The sequence below is a fragment of the Rattus norvegicus genome, chromosome 9, assembly GCF_036323735.1.
Source record: "Rattus norvegicus strain BN/NHsdMcwi chromosome 9, GRCr8, whole genome shotgun sequence".
NCBI lineage: Eukaryota > Metazoa > Chordata > Mammalia > Rodentia > Muridae > Rattus > Rattus norvegicus.
In genome coordinates, this window is record NC_086027.1 from 18,864,763 (window position 1) to 18,882,143 (window position 17,381).

At 45.6% G+C, this 17,381-nt stretch overlaps 1 protein-coding gene across 1 annotated transcript in view; it reads right to left on the minus strand.

Moving 5' to 3' along the window:
- Positions 1 to 6,027, minus strand: part of Kif6 (kinesin family member 6) — a 296,865-nt gene extending 290,838 nt beyond the window's left edge. The window contains exons 1-2 of the mRNA XM_006244480.4: positions 5,827 to 6,027; positions 926 to 1,035 (exon numbers count right to left, since the gene is read on the minus strand). Coding sequence (XP_006244542.1) covers positions 926 to 1,035; positions 5,827 to 5,892 — 176 coding nt within the window. The 5' untranslated portion in view covers positions 5,893 to 6,027. The remainder of the gene's footprint in view (positions 1 to 925; positions 1,036 to 5,826) is intronic.
- Between the last annotated feature and the right edge of the window lie 11,354 nt (positions 6,028 to 17,381).

Sequence of the window (17,381 nt, forward strand, 5' to 3'; positions counted from 1 at the left end):
ACAAGGCCCTGGGTTCGGTCCCAGCTCCGAAAAAAAGAAAAGAAAAAAAAAAGGAATAATAACATTTAACCCAGAGTGTCCACATTTCTGTCAATATAAAAAGTTCCTGAGATAATTTACATTCTCTATTTTTTTTAATAAGGGATCTTCAGAATGAATACTTTACCAAGTACCTCATTTCGGGACAGACACAATTCAACTGGACGCTCCATGGGACACTGGATACGTACATGTGTACCTGAGACCTGTGTGTCGTTTATCTTATGGAGAAAGACTACCTAAGTACCACACAGACTGGACCTTAGCACCTCACCTGTAATAATAACAGTTACACACTGTTAGACTTCATGCAGGGACTAACCCATAACACTAGATACTCACAGGGAGCAAAGCAAAGTTGGAATCGGAGACGATAACAGTGTGATTTCTTTATTATCCGTATGTGTATATATGTATCCGTGTGTGTGTTTATCTGTGTGTGGATGGGTGCCCATGTTCACAATATGTGTGTGGAGGTCAGAAGGCAACTTCACATGTCATGGTCAAGGTTGCCTTCTTCCCTTTGAGAAAGGACCTCTCACTCTCAGAGGAACTCTGTCAGGCTGGCTGGCTTGTGAGCTTACAGGGCTCTACCTGTCTCTGCCTCCTGCCTCGCCCTTGTGGGATTCAGAGGTCTATTCTGTGCCCAGCTTTCAAATTAGAGCTCAACTCCTTAGGCTTGGAAGGCAAGCACTTCATGGCCAGAGCCATCTCCCAGGTCCTGGAATATAAACTCAAACACAGAAATCTACCTTTTAATCCTGGGCTCAATAATGAACATGTTACATTTGCCATGGAGAGGGGCCCGTGACCCCAGAAACTGACACGGGACAAGCATTTGCTAAGTAATGAAGCAGAAACAAAGAGGAAGGGGCATGGTGCTTACTTAAACTTGTAGCTTTCTCGTTTATTGTTTACGAATCCGTCTGCCAGGTCCCGGGGTAAGACAATTTCCAAGCTAGACGCTAGTTTCTCATCTTCATCTATGGAATAAATCTGCAAATACAAGAACAACAGGTTGACCTAAATGGCAAAATGTCAGAGTGACCTCTGACCTGGATATGATTAGCACTGTAATAGTACAAAAACTGTGCTTTTGTGACAAAATCGTAGCGTAATATGCATGATATGATACATAGAATATGTACGCTCTTACATGTAGTACATAAAATATGTATAATTATACATATAATACATTTGATTTTACATATATGCAAAATTCTCTTTGAACTGTCACTGGGCCCAAACAAATGCACAGAACAAAACAAGAGTTAAAGTCTAAATTGATGTTTGGGTTTGTACCAGAAACTACGTATGTAAGACAGTTTATTTTGGCTTGCGGGTCCTGCCGGAGAGTCCATAATGGTGTGGGGGGATGGGGCATAGCATCGGACCGTCAGAGCACAATGCTGAGGGATCCCATCTTCAGACACGATCATGAAGCAAAGACCAGGTTATAAACACACAAAGCCCAACCCAGTGATGTACTTCCCCTGGCCAGGCTCCAGCCTCTAAAGGTCCCATAACATCCTGAAATTGAGCCAAGGGCCGGACCAAGTACTCAGATATCTGAGCCTTCGGGGGGGGGGGGCACGTTCATCTAAACCACTGCAGTGCTGTACCAAGGCTGTGCTCATCTTCGGGTGACCTAATATGCAGATTTGGTTGTGTGATACATCCCTGTTGTCTTGAGAGGAGCCTTGAAAGCCTTATGGTAAGAACCATTTCCCTATTCAAGAAAAATTCACATTGTGGGCTCTACGACCCATAAGCACTTCTGAGCATGTGTGAACCACAGACACACAGCTCTGAGGTCTGAACTGTCTCCGAGAGCTCACAGGAGTGTCCACGTTTGTGTTATATCCCCCAGAATCCCACGTTCATGACCTGATAAGCCATGTGGGTTGGAGAGATGTGTGCTTTCGTGTCTTTGATGCCTTCTGCATGCCGTCTAAGCTCAGCCACTACTTGTTGAGTGACCTTGCAGAATCACCCCCACTTTCAGAGTGAACATGGAAATAGAGGTCCCAAACCCTAACAACAGTGCCATTTTCTGGTTCTTGTCTCCGTGACCTACTCTTTTATTTCTTGGCCAGGAAAAGCAACAGTCACATCTATAAAGAAACTGGGATTTAATGTCTGCACTCTGAACTCAACTACCAGGTGTGAAGCCAGCCACCGCTCGCAGAATCAAAGGACCCTTATACATAAAGTGTGGGAAACAGAATACCCAGCATCCCTTGCAAGAGTGCTTGGGGCGTGGGGCTCAAATGATGTAATGCAAATGGAAGTATTTTGTAATGCACCATAAAAAGAAAATTTAAAAAGAGACTTCTTGTCTTTCACCGGGAAATAAAGTGCTTTCTTACAGGCAACACTTCCTGTTTAAGTTAGACTCATTTAGATGCATGATTAGAGGGTAAGACTCATATTACTGCCCAGGGAAAGCCTACCTAAGTTTACAGAAAGTATGAATAAGTCTCAAAGCACATTTTTTTAAAATTTGAGACAGGGTCTCACTATACAACCCTGGTTGGCTTGGATCTCCCTATGTTGACCCAGCTGGCAGAGAGCCATCTCTTGCTGCCCCAACCCGGAGGCTGGGAGAAATGACCATGTGCTACCATGCCTGGTTTGAGCGGATTCTTTTTGAAATACCTTACTTCAAACATGCAAAGTTCAGGTGAAAATACTATTTTGTGAAGTAAAATTACCGAAAACAGAAGAGGAGTGGTACATCCGAGGGTTCAAAGCTTTCTGACTAGATTTTTTTTTTTCTCCTAAGAGACATTTAAAAACTGTATCCTGTAGGGCATTGCTAGTTTAATAGATAGACAGAAAATGAAAAGAACAGGTATGGCACAAAACACACACACACATACACACACACACACACACACACACACACACACACACACAATTGGGGGGTGACATATACTTAGAAAAAACAATCTGTATCTTGGCCTGGAAGCTAGAGATCTCGGTGGTAAGAGTGTTTGCCATTCTTCCAGATGGGACAAGTTTGGTCTCCAGCACCCACCATTGCCAGCTCTATGGGATCTGCTGCTCTTTCCTGGGCTCTCAGGGGTCTGTGCTCACCTGCACATTACCACAGACTCTCACACAGTCAAAATGTTGAAGATAAAAATCTTCACAAACAACTGGTACCACTCTACACTCAGTCATCAGAAAAGAAGCGACTCGGGTAGGAAACACATTTCCAGCACTCTGATTAAGACATTCTCCAAGGCGCTGAGAAGTCCTTAGAGAACTAGGAAACAGTACAGGGTCAGGGCGTTCCCTAGCACCCCAGTGACCCTGGGTTCAAATCCCAACACTACCACTATCAAGAAGAATTTAAAAAGCACAAAGTCCTTAGAATCAGAAACTTTAGTCTAATAGGGTGGCCATTAGTCTTTCTTTTATTAAGATTTATCATCTGAGATAGGACTCTTTAAAGAAGCAAAAAAAAAAAAAATTTGCAGTTTGTGTCATCTTGTTTTTGTTGTTGTTTGCTCATTGTTCTCTCCCTCCCCCGCGTGTGTGTGTGTGGTGTGTGTGTGTGTGTGTGTGTGTGTGTGTGTGTGTGTGTGTGTGTGTTAATTCAGAGACAGGGTCTCAGTGCCAAGTGCTGGCTGTCCTGGAACGCACTGTGAAGACCTGGTTGGACTTGAACTCACAGAGACCCACCTGTCTCTGCCTCCCTACCACTGAGATAAAAGGTGTGTGCCACCTCATCCAACTGTTTAAAATCAAAAACAAAAACAGGTTCTCATACAGTAGTAACTGACACTAGCACAGAGCTCATATGTGGCTGATTTCAAACTCACAGCAATCCTCCTGACTCGGTCTCCACTCACCCAATCACCACCACCCAGTGCTGGGATTTACAGGGATGCGCCCGCCATCAGGCCTGGCCTAATCTACAAATGTGTATGATTCTGTATTTAATGGCTCAAAAAGTTAGATGAACCAAGACTCCTCACAAGCTCCCCAGTTCTACCACTGCCTACTTCCTCCTTACCATAGCCATCTTCTCTCTGACCGTCAGTGCAAAAGCTAAGCATCAGAAGGGCAGTATTACCTGTGCTTTAAAAGGTCTCTGTGCAGGTGACTTCGAGGAGAGGCAGAGGCAAAGACTCCCAGGGTCCCCTTCCTGCTGTTTCATTTCTTTAAGCAAACATGGCTATTATTGGGCCTGGAGAGATTGCTCAGAGGTTAAGAGTACTTACTGCTCTTACAAGAGCAACCTGGGTTCAATTCCCAGCACCCACGTGGCAACTCAGACCATTTGTGACTCCAGTTCCAGGGAATCCGGTGGTCGTTATTGGACTCTGCAGGCACTGTGTGCATGTGGCACACTACGTACATGTAGGCAAAATGCTCCTACCTATGAAATAAAAGCCATTTTGTAATGTCTAATGTTTTCTTTGGGATCTTTTCCTATAACTTCTCCTGAATGTTCTCATGAGACAAAGGGCCACTGCTGTTGCTGATGGCAGAGACATTATAATCTTGTTTTAAGAACGTACGTTACCAGAGGGAAATTCCAAATTATAAGATACCATAATGTTACATGTTTATATATGCACAACACTGAAACAGAATAGATATAAAACATTATTGACTATACACTTTCTACACATTCATAAATAGGAACCAAATTGCTTGAATGCTCACTGTGGGAGTCAGGAAAAAGCTGGGGGGGTTGTTTTCTGAAGAGAAAGTGTAATTTTAAAAATCCTTAACGAAAACTAAACTCGGTGCCTTGCATTCCACCAATAAGACCTGAAACGGGGGACGACGGCTTTGTTGGGAATCAGGTTTCAGTGGGAAAGATAGAAAAATGAGGAGGGAGTTCAAAAACAATGAAAATTCTTGATACAAATGTAAAATTAAAATTTTAAATTAAAGGCAGGAATAGTGGCAAACACCTCTAATCCCAGTGTTTAGGGGGCAGAGGCAGGCAAACTGATCTCTCTGAGTTCAAGGCCAACCTGGCATAGTGAGACATTGTCTCAAGACAGTCAAACAAATTAAGTTCAAATTAAAAGTCAGCTACTGCTATTTACAAGCTGGACGCCCTGGCAGTTTCACTTAACCTATCTATTGCATAGGGTAAAATGTGTAAAATGAGGACAATGACAAGAATCCCCAGAAGAGGAGCAGAGATAAACCAGAAAAGTCAACTGGCCAGTGGTGATTTCTCCACACAGAGCAGCCAGGACTATGCTCACCCTGGAGGCAGAGAGAGGGGACAAATGTCTTCACGACCTTGGCAAACTTCTGGATTTATTACACTCCTCAAGAAGGCTGGTTGATGCTTTTGGAGGAGGGGGACATGTTTCTTGTGTGGGGACATATGGCACACTTACAGCAAACCTAAGTCAAAACCCCTTAAATGCTGCAGAACAGCAAACCCAACAGGCTGTAGCATGCCACAAAATCAAGTGTGCACACTTGTCTGTAATTGATTGATTCCGCTTCTGAGGGTGCATCACAATACTTGCACACTGGTTGCCCGATTGGAACCGATCAGCTCCCTGCTCCGAGCTCTGTGTGTAGGGCTGGGAGGCACTTATCCAAAAAAGTGCAAGAAGTACCTGTGTGAATGGGGAACAGCGCAGGTGAGTGTGCAAACAGGTCCACATGCACGAGTGTGCTCACGTGTACCCGGCGCTGCGCTGAGGTTGTGGGCGGGCCCTGTCCTCCCTCGGGATTGTAGTGTGCTTGACCACCCCGCGCCCGCTGCCCCACGCGACCCACACCCAGCCCGCTGGCCCGTACCCCTTGCTGCTGCTTCCGCACCGAGGGCTTCACCCTAGCGAAAATCTGGATCGTTTGCTTCACCATCACCGGCGGAGACTCCGTACTGACCCTTGACCTTTCCGAGTCCAGACCACCTAAAACTTCCTACTCCCACCACCTGCAGACGCCGCTGCCTTAGCAACAGTAACCAAAGATGCTACCCAAGCAGCACCGCGGGCTCCGGGTTCCCGCCTCCTCGCCCTATTGGTCGTGGACCAAGAGGACCGGCTGAGGGGCGGGACCGAGCAGGGATTGCCGCGCATGTCCGTGGGAGATGCTCTTGAGCCGGGTTAAAGGGTTTGCAATCCTGAGTTGGGCTTTCCTTAACAACTCTTTCCGCATTCCTTAACTCCTTTACGTCTCTCTGAAGTCAGTCGGCCGTTTATCACGCATTGCAGAAATGGCCTTTTTTGGTTGAGATTCCCAAGCTGCTCTGAATTCACTTGGAAACCATTGTGTGATAAAGCAGGTTCCCAACAGAAAAATCACAGCCCAAGGGCAAGGGCAGCGCTGAGTTTCATGCGAAGAAACTGCTTCCCATGTGAAACTTCTGGAAATGATGAGTTCTTGGGAGACTGCCTCTGAAAGCGTGTCCAACCTCTACTCACCAGGAGAATGTAAATTAAAAGCAAATTACAATGTGGCACGGATTGATAGTGGCTGGGAACTTTGTGATATACATACATATGTATATACACATATAAACACACATATACATATACATACATATATGTTATATCAATACATGGGACATATGTGTGTGACACATACATACGTGTTTGTGTGTGTGTGTGTGTGTGTGTGTGTGTGTGTGTGTGTGTGTGTGTGTGTGTATACCAGGTGCCAACGAAGATGGGGCTCACTGGTGAGGTGGGTACTGTAAAATCCTATAGCCACACTGAAAAATGAGGTTTGACCTTTTATGTTGATGTTTTAAACAGGATCTCACCATCTGATTGTGCAGCCTATAATGACCCCCACCTCCTTTTTTCTTCAGAATCCCACGTTCTGTGTGCACCTCCACTTCCACCTTCCATTTGTCTGGGTTTTGTTTCTTGTTTTCATTTTCCCAGAAAACGGAAGGTACAGCTACTTGGAGCCCCAACAGCTGCGCTTTGGGAAAATTCATCCCAGAGAAATGAAAACTTGTGTTCACAAGAAAACCTGTGTGCGTTTGCTTAATTGGCAATAGTCCCAAAACTGCAGGCAAGGGAGAAGTCCTTAGAAAACCTTTTTTAAATGAATGAACCATTGATAATACACAACCTAAATGAACCTTCCAGAGTTTATATATATATAAATATATATATGCATATATATATCAGAAGTTAAATATTGAATGAGTCTCTTTATGTAACATTCTTAAAATAATAAAAATAGAGACAGAGGACTTAGAGGTCACTAGGGAAGAAAGAGAGGGCAAGAGGAGATGTGGTTATAAAGAAATTCCAGAGATGGACCGTTCTGAACCTGACTGCTGGTGAATTCTCATCCACTGGGAACGAAATGCAAGCTGCACATAACATAAATGACCCTGGAAGGATGCAGTGGGAGCCCCGTTGGTAGGGGGCTTGCTCAGAGTGCCCAAAGCTCTGTGCTGGATCCCTAGCACCCCTTAAAACACGCAGAGTCCTGCAAGTCCTCAACACCTAGCACTGAGGTGGTAGAGACAAAACTCAGGCTGGAGACATAGCTCAAGGATAGAACACTTGCTCAGCATGTGGAAGGTCGTGGGTTCGATTCCCCAGGATCCCAAGAAAAAAAATCCAACGTGGGGTTCTAAAGAGATGACTCCATGGTCAAGATCAACTGCTGCTCCCTCCCAAGGACTGGAGTGTGAGTCCCAACACCTATGTTGGGTGGACCACAACCACCTGTAACTCCACTTCCCTCAAATCTGGTGCCTGAGTCTGGCCTGCGTAGGCACCTTATAGACAGGCACATTCACATAAATAAATAATAAGCCTCCTTTAATTCGATCTTTGAAAATAGGGCACAAACTTCATTCATAAAAAGGGATAATATGGCTGATAAATAAATGCATGGAAAGGGTACTGGATGTCACTGACACTGCAAAGGCACGCTTCTGCACGTTTCCATGCAGAGTCAAAATGATCTAACAGTATCAAGTGCTGACACAAATGCAGAATGCCTAGAACCCTGAAGTCCAGTTGTAAGACAACATTCACCTAGCACTTTCAAAAACGACCTTCGAGTTTCTTATAAAGCTAAGCATACCCGCACCACGTGGTCCGAAACAAAAGCACAGACACCTAGACAGGAATTTTCACAGTAGGTTCATTAATAACTACCCCAAACGAGAAACAAACTCTTCGGTCCAGACAGACAGTTGGCTCAGTCCATACAGTAAAAGAGTGGGCTCCGGGTGCCTGCAGCATGACTAAGCCTCAAAGGTACTGTGTCCAGTGAAGAATGAAGCCAGCATCCATGGTTACATGCAATCTAATGTCATAATACGATGTTCTAGATAAAGGAAAACTCTAAGGATATAAAACAGATGGATGTGGGGTTGGGGATTTAGCTCAGTGGTAGAGCTCTTGCCTAGCAAGTGCAAGGCCCTGGGTTTGGTCCCCAGCTCTGAAACAAAAAAAAAAAAAAAAAGAAAGAAAGAAAGAAAGAAAGAAAGAAAGAAAGAAAGAAAAAACGGATGGATGCTTCCGAAGGCTGGAGAAGGAAGGGGAGTTGACTGCAAAGGAGCATGGGAATTCCTGGGATGCACTGAGGAGTGTACCTTAAGTGTGTCTACAAGGGGGTTCTGGGAGTGTTAGCCAAAGACCTCTGTGAATGCAGGAAGTTTCCAATCCTGGACTGAGAGAAAATGGAAAGAGGACAGTTAGTGGAATGCCAGCATCATCTTGTGTTCTTCCTGATCTTCCCAGAATTGAGCAATCGCCCTTACTTTCCGGTCACCACAGCCAGGAGCTGTTCTCATAGCCATGCCTTCTCCACCAAGAGGGATCATAACCTCAAACCACGCACCAGAATAAAATGTTCCTTGAGCTGTTTCATGCAAAGTACTTGACCACGGCCACAAGAAAAGTAATGACTAACACCTACTCTCTGTGTGCATGTGTGTGTGTGTGTGTGTGTGTGTGTGTGTGTGTGTGTGTGTGTACGGACATGTGAAAAACATGTGGTAACCATGGCTATCGTTCTTCAGGTGCCCTCCACCTTGTTTTTTGAGGTAGCCTCTCACTGCCTAGAACTTAATGAGTGGCCTAGGCTAGCTGGCCAGTGAGCCCCAGGCTTCTATGTACCTCTATCTCCCTTACTAGGAGATACTAGGATTCTACACATACGCCATCATGCCAAACCCTTTTTCTTTTAATATGTTCTGGGGCTAGAACCAGGATCTCATGCCTGTGCAACAACCACTCTCCCAGCTAACATATGTCCCCAGCCCTGCGAACAGCCTTCTAAAGAGCAGAAACTACCATCCAAGTGCTTAGAGGCAAATTCCATAGCTCCTGGGACTGTACCTGTGATGAACAAAAAAAAAAAAAAAGACAATAGGCCTTGTGCTGGGATCCAAAAACCCCTAAAGAATCTAACTAAAAGGTTCACACTCCAAATGGGAGCAGCGCAGCATTGCCTGAGGACACTCTGCATACAACCAGCAGTTCAACCCCGTTCCTGCTTGTGGTTAAGTGGCTTCCGGGCCTTGCCTCAGTGTTCCTTAAATCCCCAGCAGATGGTCGTAATGGGAAGAGAAGGGGCTGGCTCCATGATTAAATCTCCTAGTTCACTCTCTTCCCCCCCCCCCACTGGATTCCTACTCAGTACTGCTGTTTGTACCTTGCTTTGTTCAGACGTACTCAAGATGCCTTCTAATTGCTCAAGGACCCTTGGGCTCTGCAGTAACCCAAATCACAGATGACCACACCGAGGTAATAAGCTGGTGCTTCTCTGCTGACCAACTGCGTAAGAATTAGGCCACGCCTGCAGCGAATTAGTTTGTAGGCAAGTTGGTCTGGCTCCATCTGCCTGTTGGCCTTGCTATTTTTTGTTTTTAGGAAAAGTTGCAGCTGTAGCACTGGCTACCTCTTGAAGCTGCTGCTATTCCGATAGTAAAACGTATCATTTTATTTTACATATCTCAAGAGGGACGAGTGAAAAAGATGTAGGCTAGTCATTTTGACGTAGAAAATGTACACACAGTTACCTAATTACGGTCGACTTCCTCCCCTCTTGTTTGAATTTATGGCTTGAGGATTTCTTACATGCACACATACATTGTATTTTGATCAAGTCTCCCTCCAAATCTTCCCATACACGCCTCCCCGCCCTCTGCCCCCAGTTTTAAAGCCACTGATGCCCTGAGTGCATCCGGTATGTACATGGTGTAGGACCATCCTGGGGCATGGGGCAATCTATCAGAAGGCAAATCCCCAAAGAAGCTGACTGTCCTACCCCTAGCAGCCACCACCGGACTTCTTAAGCCCCTCCCCACTTCATGTTGAAATATGGTCGGCTTGATCTTGCGGTGGAGTGATACAAAACAAACTGTATTTTCTAGGATGGCATGGTCATTTCACACATGAACTTGCAGAGGCTATGACCCCCATCCCTTGCCCAGAAACCTCTTCATGACCACCCCACCCTGTACATTCCTTATCAGGTGGGACAAGTCTATGAAGTTTCACTAACCCTATTCCAGGTCTCCTATTTATAACTTTCTCCACAAAGCAAGGCCAGTAATGAGAATTCCCCCGCTCATTAGTAGATAACAGTATGTCTAAGATAGCAGTCCTTTGATAATGGCCACCTTGCTGGCTATGAATGTCCATAGGATAAAGGGCATTATATAAATCATTAGTATAGAGATTAAACATTTGATGGAAGGGCGTGGAAAGACACAGAATTCATGGCAGATTGGTGGAGGACGCTTTCATTAGAAATCTCCACAAAGCCCAACCCCACCCATCTACCTTGTGGGTGATCAGGACCAGAGGGAACCCCTTAGCATCCCTGGTCTCAACAGCATTTGCTCCATTGTTTCTGAGCCAACAGAGAATACACACAACAATTTCTGGTACTCATTAAACGCTGAATAATAAACACGCTTTTATACCGCTGAGCAGCGGCACCACAAAATCTGTAATATATAATTTCAGCAGAGAAATTTCTTTTGAGAATATGTTTGGCTAATTTAAAGCATGATTTCATTAACATAACCATATTTCCAAACACAGCAGAGCAAAATTCATAAGACTTCACCCACACTCTGGGTTTGTAGGATGCTGTGGGAATCTCGGCATAGATACATATACACTGACTTCCCTTTCCCACTGGCGGTGCGCTGAGATCTGCAGCAACACACCAGGCTTCTCCTTCCTTCTGGTCCATCACCACTCTGGCTGGGAGACAGAGGGCCTCTCTCTGATCCTCTTCCTGCAGGCCTCTTGGGGCTCCCCTGAGCGGCAACATCAAAGTCTGTATAGAGCTGGAAGCTGGTGGCCAGCCATATGGAATTACAGCCCAGGCTGTCACCGGATTACAGAGTGTAGCTCAGGAACCAAAGGACAGTGCCATGCACAGAGGGAAGCCTCCCATCTTGAATGGAAAATGTGACTGTCTGTGTGTTTATACCCAGGCTTCCCATAAACATCCCGGATGCTCCACCAATATCCATCACAGCAAGGGATGGGCCGAGTTCAAAATAACTCCAGAACTCCTTTCTTCTAAGAAAACGACCCACCCTGGCCTACCTCCTCTTGGCGTTTCTGTGTCTGGTCCTCTGCATGGTTCAGTTAGGGTGGAAAATGGAAACATAAAAGAAAATGGCATCTAGTGGGGATCACGTACCGTCTCATTATGGGTGCTCAATCCAGCCAGTTTTAGCAAGCCAATCTCTTGTCGTTGGAGTTTATGAAATACTGACTTCTCGAGAAGACACAGACAGTTTCATATTATCTCTCTTTTGGTGGGGGAAGTCATGTTTTAAAATGGTAGGTTTCGCTCTCTGGCTACCACACAAACAAACCCAAGAACTAGTGATCAGTGTTCCCGTGCCCATGCTGGGGTCACTTCATATGGCTACTCCAGCAGTGCTTGTACTTTTCTTTTGTGAATCTATATGGGCCAGGAAGGAGAGTGTGGAGTGTGTGTGTGTGTGTCTGTGTGTCTGTGTGTGTGTATATGTGTATACGTGGTTATGTATGTATGTGTGTGTGTCTCTGTGTGTGTATGTGTATGTATATGTGTATGTGTGTGTCTCTGTGTGTAGGTGTGTGTCTCTGTGTGTATGTGTGTATGTATGTGTGTATATGTGTATTTGTGTGTATGTGTATGTGTCTGTGTATGTGTGTATGTGTGTGTGTCTGTGTATGTGTGTATGTGTGTATGTCTGTGTATGTGTGTATATGTGTATGTATGTGTGTGTATATGTGTGTGTCTCTGTGTGTATGTGTGTGTGTATATGTGTATGTGTGTGTATGTGTGTGTCTCTGTGTGTGTCTGTGTATATATATGTGTGTGTGTGTGTGTGTGTGTGTGTGTGTGTGTGTGTGTGTGTATTGTTCCTATATGTACGTGGCTGCACTTTTCTGTGCTTGCATGTGGAGGACAGAGGTCAGCTTTGACTATCTTCTATTGTTTTCTGTCTTAACTTTTTAAAGGTTTATTTAATCATTCACTTAGTGTGTATGTGTATACATATGTATCTATGTATGCTCATGCATGCATCCCTGTACCGACCATGTATGTTCTGGTGCCCATGGAGACCAGAAGAGGCTGTTGAATCCGCTGGAATCAGAGTTACAGGTGTTGGGAACTGCCTCAGATAGGTGCTGATGACTGAACTGGGATCTTCTGAGAGAGCCTTATGGTTCTTAACCACTGAGTCATCCCTCTTTCCCTGCCCACCCTATTTTATGAGACAGAGTTTTTCGATGAATCTGGAGAGCAGCATCTTGTCTAGATAGCTGCCCAATGTTCCCAAGGACTGTCCTGTGTCCACCTCCCCAGGCTTGGGTTACAGGGCTGTACAAACCAAGATGGACAGGTTCCCATGCTTGCCCAGCATTTTGCCCACTGAGTCCCTTCTCTACATCTTCCAACATTCAATAAATGAATCTCAAAAACTAAGAATTATACCATTTAGGAAAAAATTGCGTTTCAGAAATTTAAAACTCAAAATCTTAATTTAATAAACCAACAGCCACTATCCCTGTATTAGATTTAACCTTAATGCCTGTAAAAGTGGCATGGACCAGTAGGAGAACTTTTGAGCATATAAACTATGTGACTATAAATTATCACCAATAGAAAAATACTCTGCTTCACCGGTGAATCGCTTGGCTCTTGCATCACTTCTCCTGGCCACATGTGATCTGATACCCAGCTTAATATCCTCTGCTTCCTCTGTTCCTCTGCACTTCCCGATGGCCTCCGCTGTTCCCAGCGCATGGAGCCTGTTTAAATTGCCCACCTCTGCAGGACTGCAGGGATGCCCCCGTGGTGAAGAGTACTCGCTGCTCTTGCAGAGGACCAGAGTTCGGTTCCCAGCACTCACAACTGCCTGAAACTCCAGCTCAAGGGGATCTGGCACTCTCTTCTGGCCAGTGAGGGAGCTGTACACACACACACACACACACACACACACACACACACACACACACACACACACACAGGTACACACACATAGGCCTCTACACCTAAATGAAAAAATATCTGGATAGGCAGGTCCAACATCTCGGAAGATCTTCATAACAGACATATTTGCCAGGGCTTGCCCTCCAGCACATCTTGGTGCTTTTTCATTTTTATTTATGTCATGACATCTAAACCATTCCCAAGCGCCCAGATGTGCGCTCTCTCTCTCTCTCTCTCTCTCTCTCTCTCTCTCTCTCTCATATTCTCCCTCTCTCTTCTTTCCTCCCCCCTCCGCTCCTTCTTCCCCATCCCTCCTTCCTTCCCTCCTTCTGACTCTCTCCCCTCTCTCTTTCCCTTTCTCTCTCCTCCTCTCTTCCTCTCTCTTCTTTCCTACCTTCCTTCTTCCCCCATTGTCCCTCCTTCTGTCTTCCCTCCCTTCCTCTCTCTCTCTCTCTCTCCTTCCTCCCACCCTCCCTTCCTTCCTCTCCCCTACCCCCTCTCTGGGGGAGTCCAGCTCTACCTCCAACACGTATAAATTCCCTCTAGCTCCAGTCCTTCCAGCTGATTTCCTCTCCTCCCATCTCTCTCTCTCTCTCTCTCTCTCTCTCTCTCTCTCTCTCTCTCTCTCTCTCTCTCTCTCTCTCCCTTCTCCTTCAGGTCTCTATTCTATGAGGCAAGCATATTCATGCAGTTCCTCATGTGAGGATCTTCAGCCCTTCCCTGTAACAAAAGGCCAGTCCCAGTCTGACCCAAGCTGCTTTGTATTACTTTCATAGTCTTTATCACTTTACTGTCACTCCCCTGCCACTGAACCACGGCCACTGAGTCCAGCAGTGTCCAGATGGGCCCACCATTTCAGTCTTCCACACCTTCGTGCTGTTGTTTGTGTCCGACTTGCTGTCTCCCACATTTTTTTCCATCAGAAGTGTTCGTTCCATTTTCCAGACCCAGTTAGTTCACATTGCCCTGCTCTGTGAGACGACATTAATGACTCCCCGCTATGCAGTGACATCTCACACTTCATTAGTATCAGTGTCTGCTGTCTGCCCATACTACCTGCATGCGTTTCTATTTTCGTCAGCCTGGGATCATTTGAGAGTTGTCACTGTGTCCTGTTTACGAATTCTAGTAACCAGTAAGGTCTTATCTAGATATCAGAGATTTCTAGTTGTCAGGATGAATGGATGCCTAACTAATTGGAAAGAATGGAGAAAACCTCTACACATCCAAAACTTTGTATTGGAGGCTCCCGTTTCTATGGTGAAAATTATCATCCTCTCCTCCCTCCAGGGCTCTCTCACCGGAGGCAGAGATAAGCAGCCCGGAGCAGATTCTCAACAGGAGAGTGAGGAGCAAGGGTGGCACTGTCTCTGCTTGAATTTCTGAACCCCTTTTCTTCAGGTGAAAAAAAAGGGGGGGTAGTTACAAGTTTCCCAGGGTAATAAAGAAAGTAAATTAGCATTTGAATAGAAGACAACAGAAGAGGAATCTGATGGGCTCCGCTGTGAAGACAGTAGTGCACTGTTGGATTGGGTGAGTCTTTTCTCCTTTTCTCAGCTGTCTGGGAAGCAGTTCATGAAGCTAGGAGCCAACTTCTTAATTTTGGGAAGAATGGACCTTTATAAATTATCAATTAAATAGCCATCCACCTTCTCTTGTCCCGTGCTAGAATGGCTTTTCAGAGGGTTGAAAGTCAATCCTCACCACTTGAGTCAATTTCAGGCAGCCTGGCTCCCCTGTCCCCATCCCCACCCCCAGTGGTCATCACCCCCTCCCCTTTTAGCTAAAGGGGAAGCTTCTACACAGCCAGAGCATGCCCCAGGTCCTTTCTCTTTCCTAATCCTGGCTACTCATCTTAGATCCAGGGTGCCAGCTTGGAGAGCCTTTAAAACGTGCGCTAGGTCTTTTGAAGCAAAAAGTTCAGTTTGATCTTCCTCCTCATACATCTAATGAATACTGGAAGTGCTCAATAAATGCACAGTGGAAAATGTGTATTTTGACTTTGTGATTTCTGAGGTGTGAGGATAAGACCATGTCTGCATCCCCAGACAGACACTGGGGTGATGGGGAGTCCACGAAGACCGTGGGGCGGGGGAGGGAAGAGAAACAATGCTGGGAGGATAGTGTATGAGTTAACATGCTGGGAACTAGGACTGTCTCACCGAGCACCCTCTAGAAGACCAGAACTTCTGTTTCTCACTGTTGGGGGACGCTCCTGGGTTGTGAGTGTTCCAGCTTCCCGTACTCCCGTCCTTCTGTGGGAGGAGGGGGGTACCAGTGCCCTGACACCCAGAGAAAAGCACCTGGGCAGAGAAAGTGCAGACAGCTGAAGTAGGCTGTTCCTGGTTTGGGTAGGTTTGTCCGCCAAAGTCATGGTGCTCTCTGGAGTGGGCTGAAGGAATGTGAGCAGAGCACCGACATTCTCCTGCAGTGAGGACTGGTCACCGTTTTCCTCTAAATCTCATTAGAAAGTAGTATTGTCCCCTGCTTTGTTTAATAACAGCCTACTCCTTTAATTTTTTTACATTTATTTGTGTGTATGGGATGTGCACATGACACAGTAAGTCTCAGAACCTTAGCTCTGCCTTCCCCGTGCTGGTATTGAAACTGTGGGCAGCTGAACGTATATGCTGGGACTATTTCCATTCCCAACCCTTATGCTTGTGTGGTGTGGTGGTTTGAATGTGCTTGGCCCATGGGCAGTGGCACTATTAGGAAGTGTGGCCTTGTTGGAAGAAGTGTGTCACTGTGGTCCTGTGCTCAGGCTCTGTCCAGTGCAGAAGGGGATTTCTTCTGGTTGCCTGTGGGAAGACGAGTCTTCTCCTGTCTACCTTAGGATCAATATGTAAAACTCCTCTTGAAGTGGCTCCCCCAGCACCATGTCTGCCTGAATGCTGCCATGCTTCCCGCCATGATGATAGTGGACTGAACCTCTGAAACTGTAAACCGCCCCCAGATAAACGCTGTCCTTTATAAGGGTTGCCTTGGCCATGGTGTCTCTTCACAGCAATGAATCCCTAACTAAGACACATAGTAAGCACTTTACTGACTGATCCATTTCCCCAGCCCCTTACCTGTTTATATTTTTTGGATAGCCATTGCAAACCACGTGATCAAAATTAGGTTTTATTCAGTTGAAGTCAAAGAGGATTCTTACTAGAGATCCTGCTTAAAAATAATGTAGTGAGTGATTGAGGGGGTACTGGAGATCAACCTCTGACCACCACATACATGTGCACACACATGTATATGCAGTTCACATACATGTCCGACCTCCCCCCAACACACAGGCAACATACTGAACTGTGTAGTTAGTTTGCTTGAATGGCTATGGATTGGCAAACAATTCAGCATAGAAGTACTCATCAATACATATGTTTCTACTCACGCATGTGCACACATGTATGTATATATTTCAATTTCTGAGTTGTCGCCTCTCACCTGAGTTTAAGCCGTTATTTGTATTATGAGGTACCGGGGATCTGACGCCCCCTGCTGGATTTCTCAGGTATCTATACTCTGATGCACATACACACATGCACACAGTTACTCTTTTCCATAGGCTGGAGATTTGATTAGTGGGTTTAGGGTTGGCCAGAAATTGTCACCTAACTCACTGTATAAAATGTCCTTGAGAGGAGTAGACCAGGTCTGAAATTTTCATGGCAGCGGTGCAGAATCTTTAACTCTCTAAACACACGTAGATACCTTTCTGGAGTTTTATGAATTCTCTTTAATATTTGGTTCTGTGTACATGCGTGGTGACTGTGGATGCTCATAGAGGACAGTAGAGGGCATTGAACCCCTTGGATCTGGAGTTCCAGATGGTTGTGAGGTGCCTCATGATACTAGGAACCAAACTTCTGTCCTCTGCCAGAGCAATCTGGGTTACTAATGGCTGAGACACCTCTCCAGTGTCA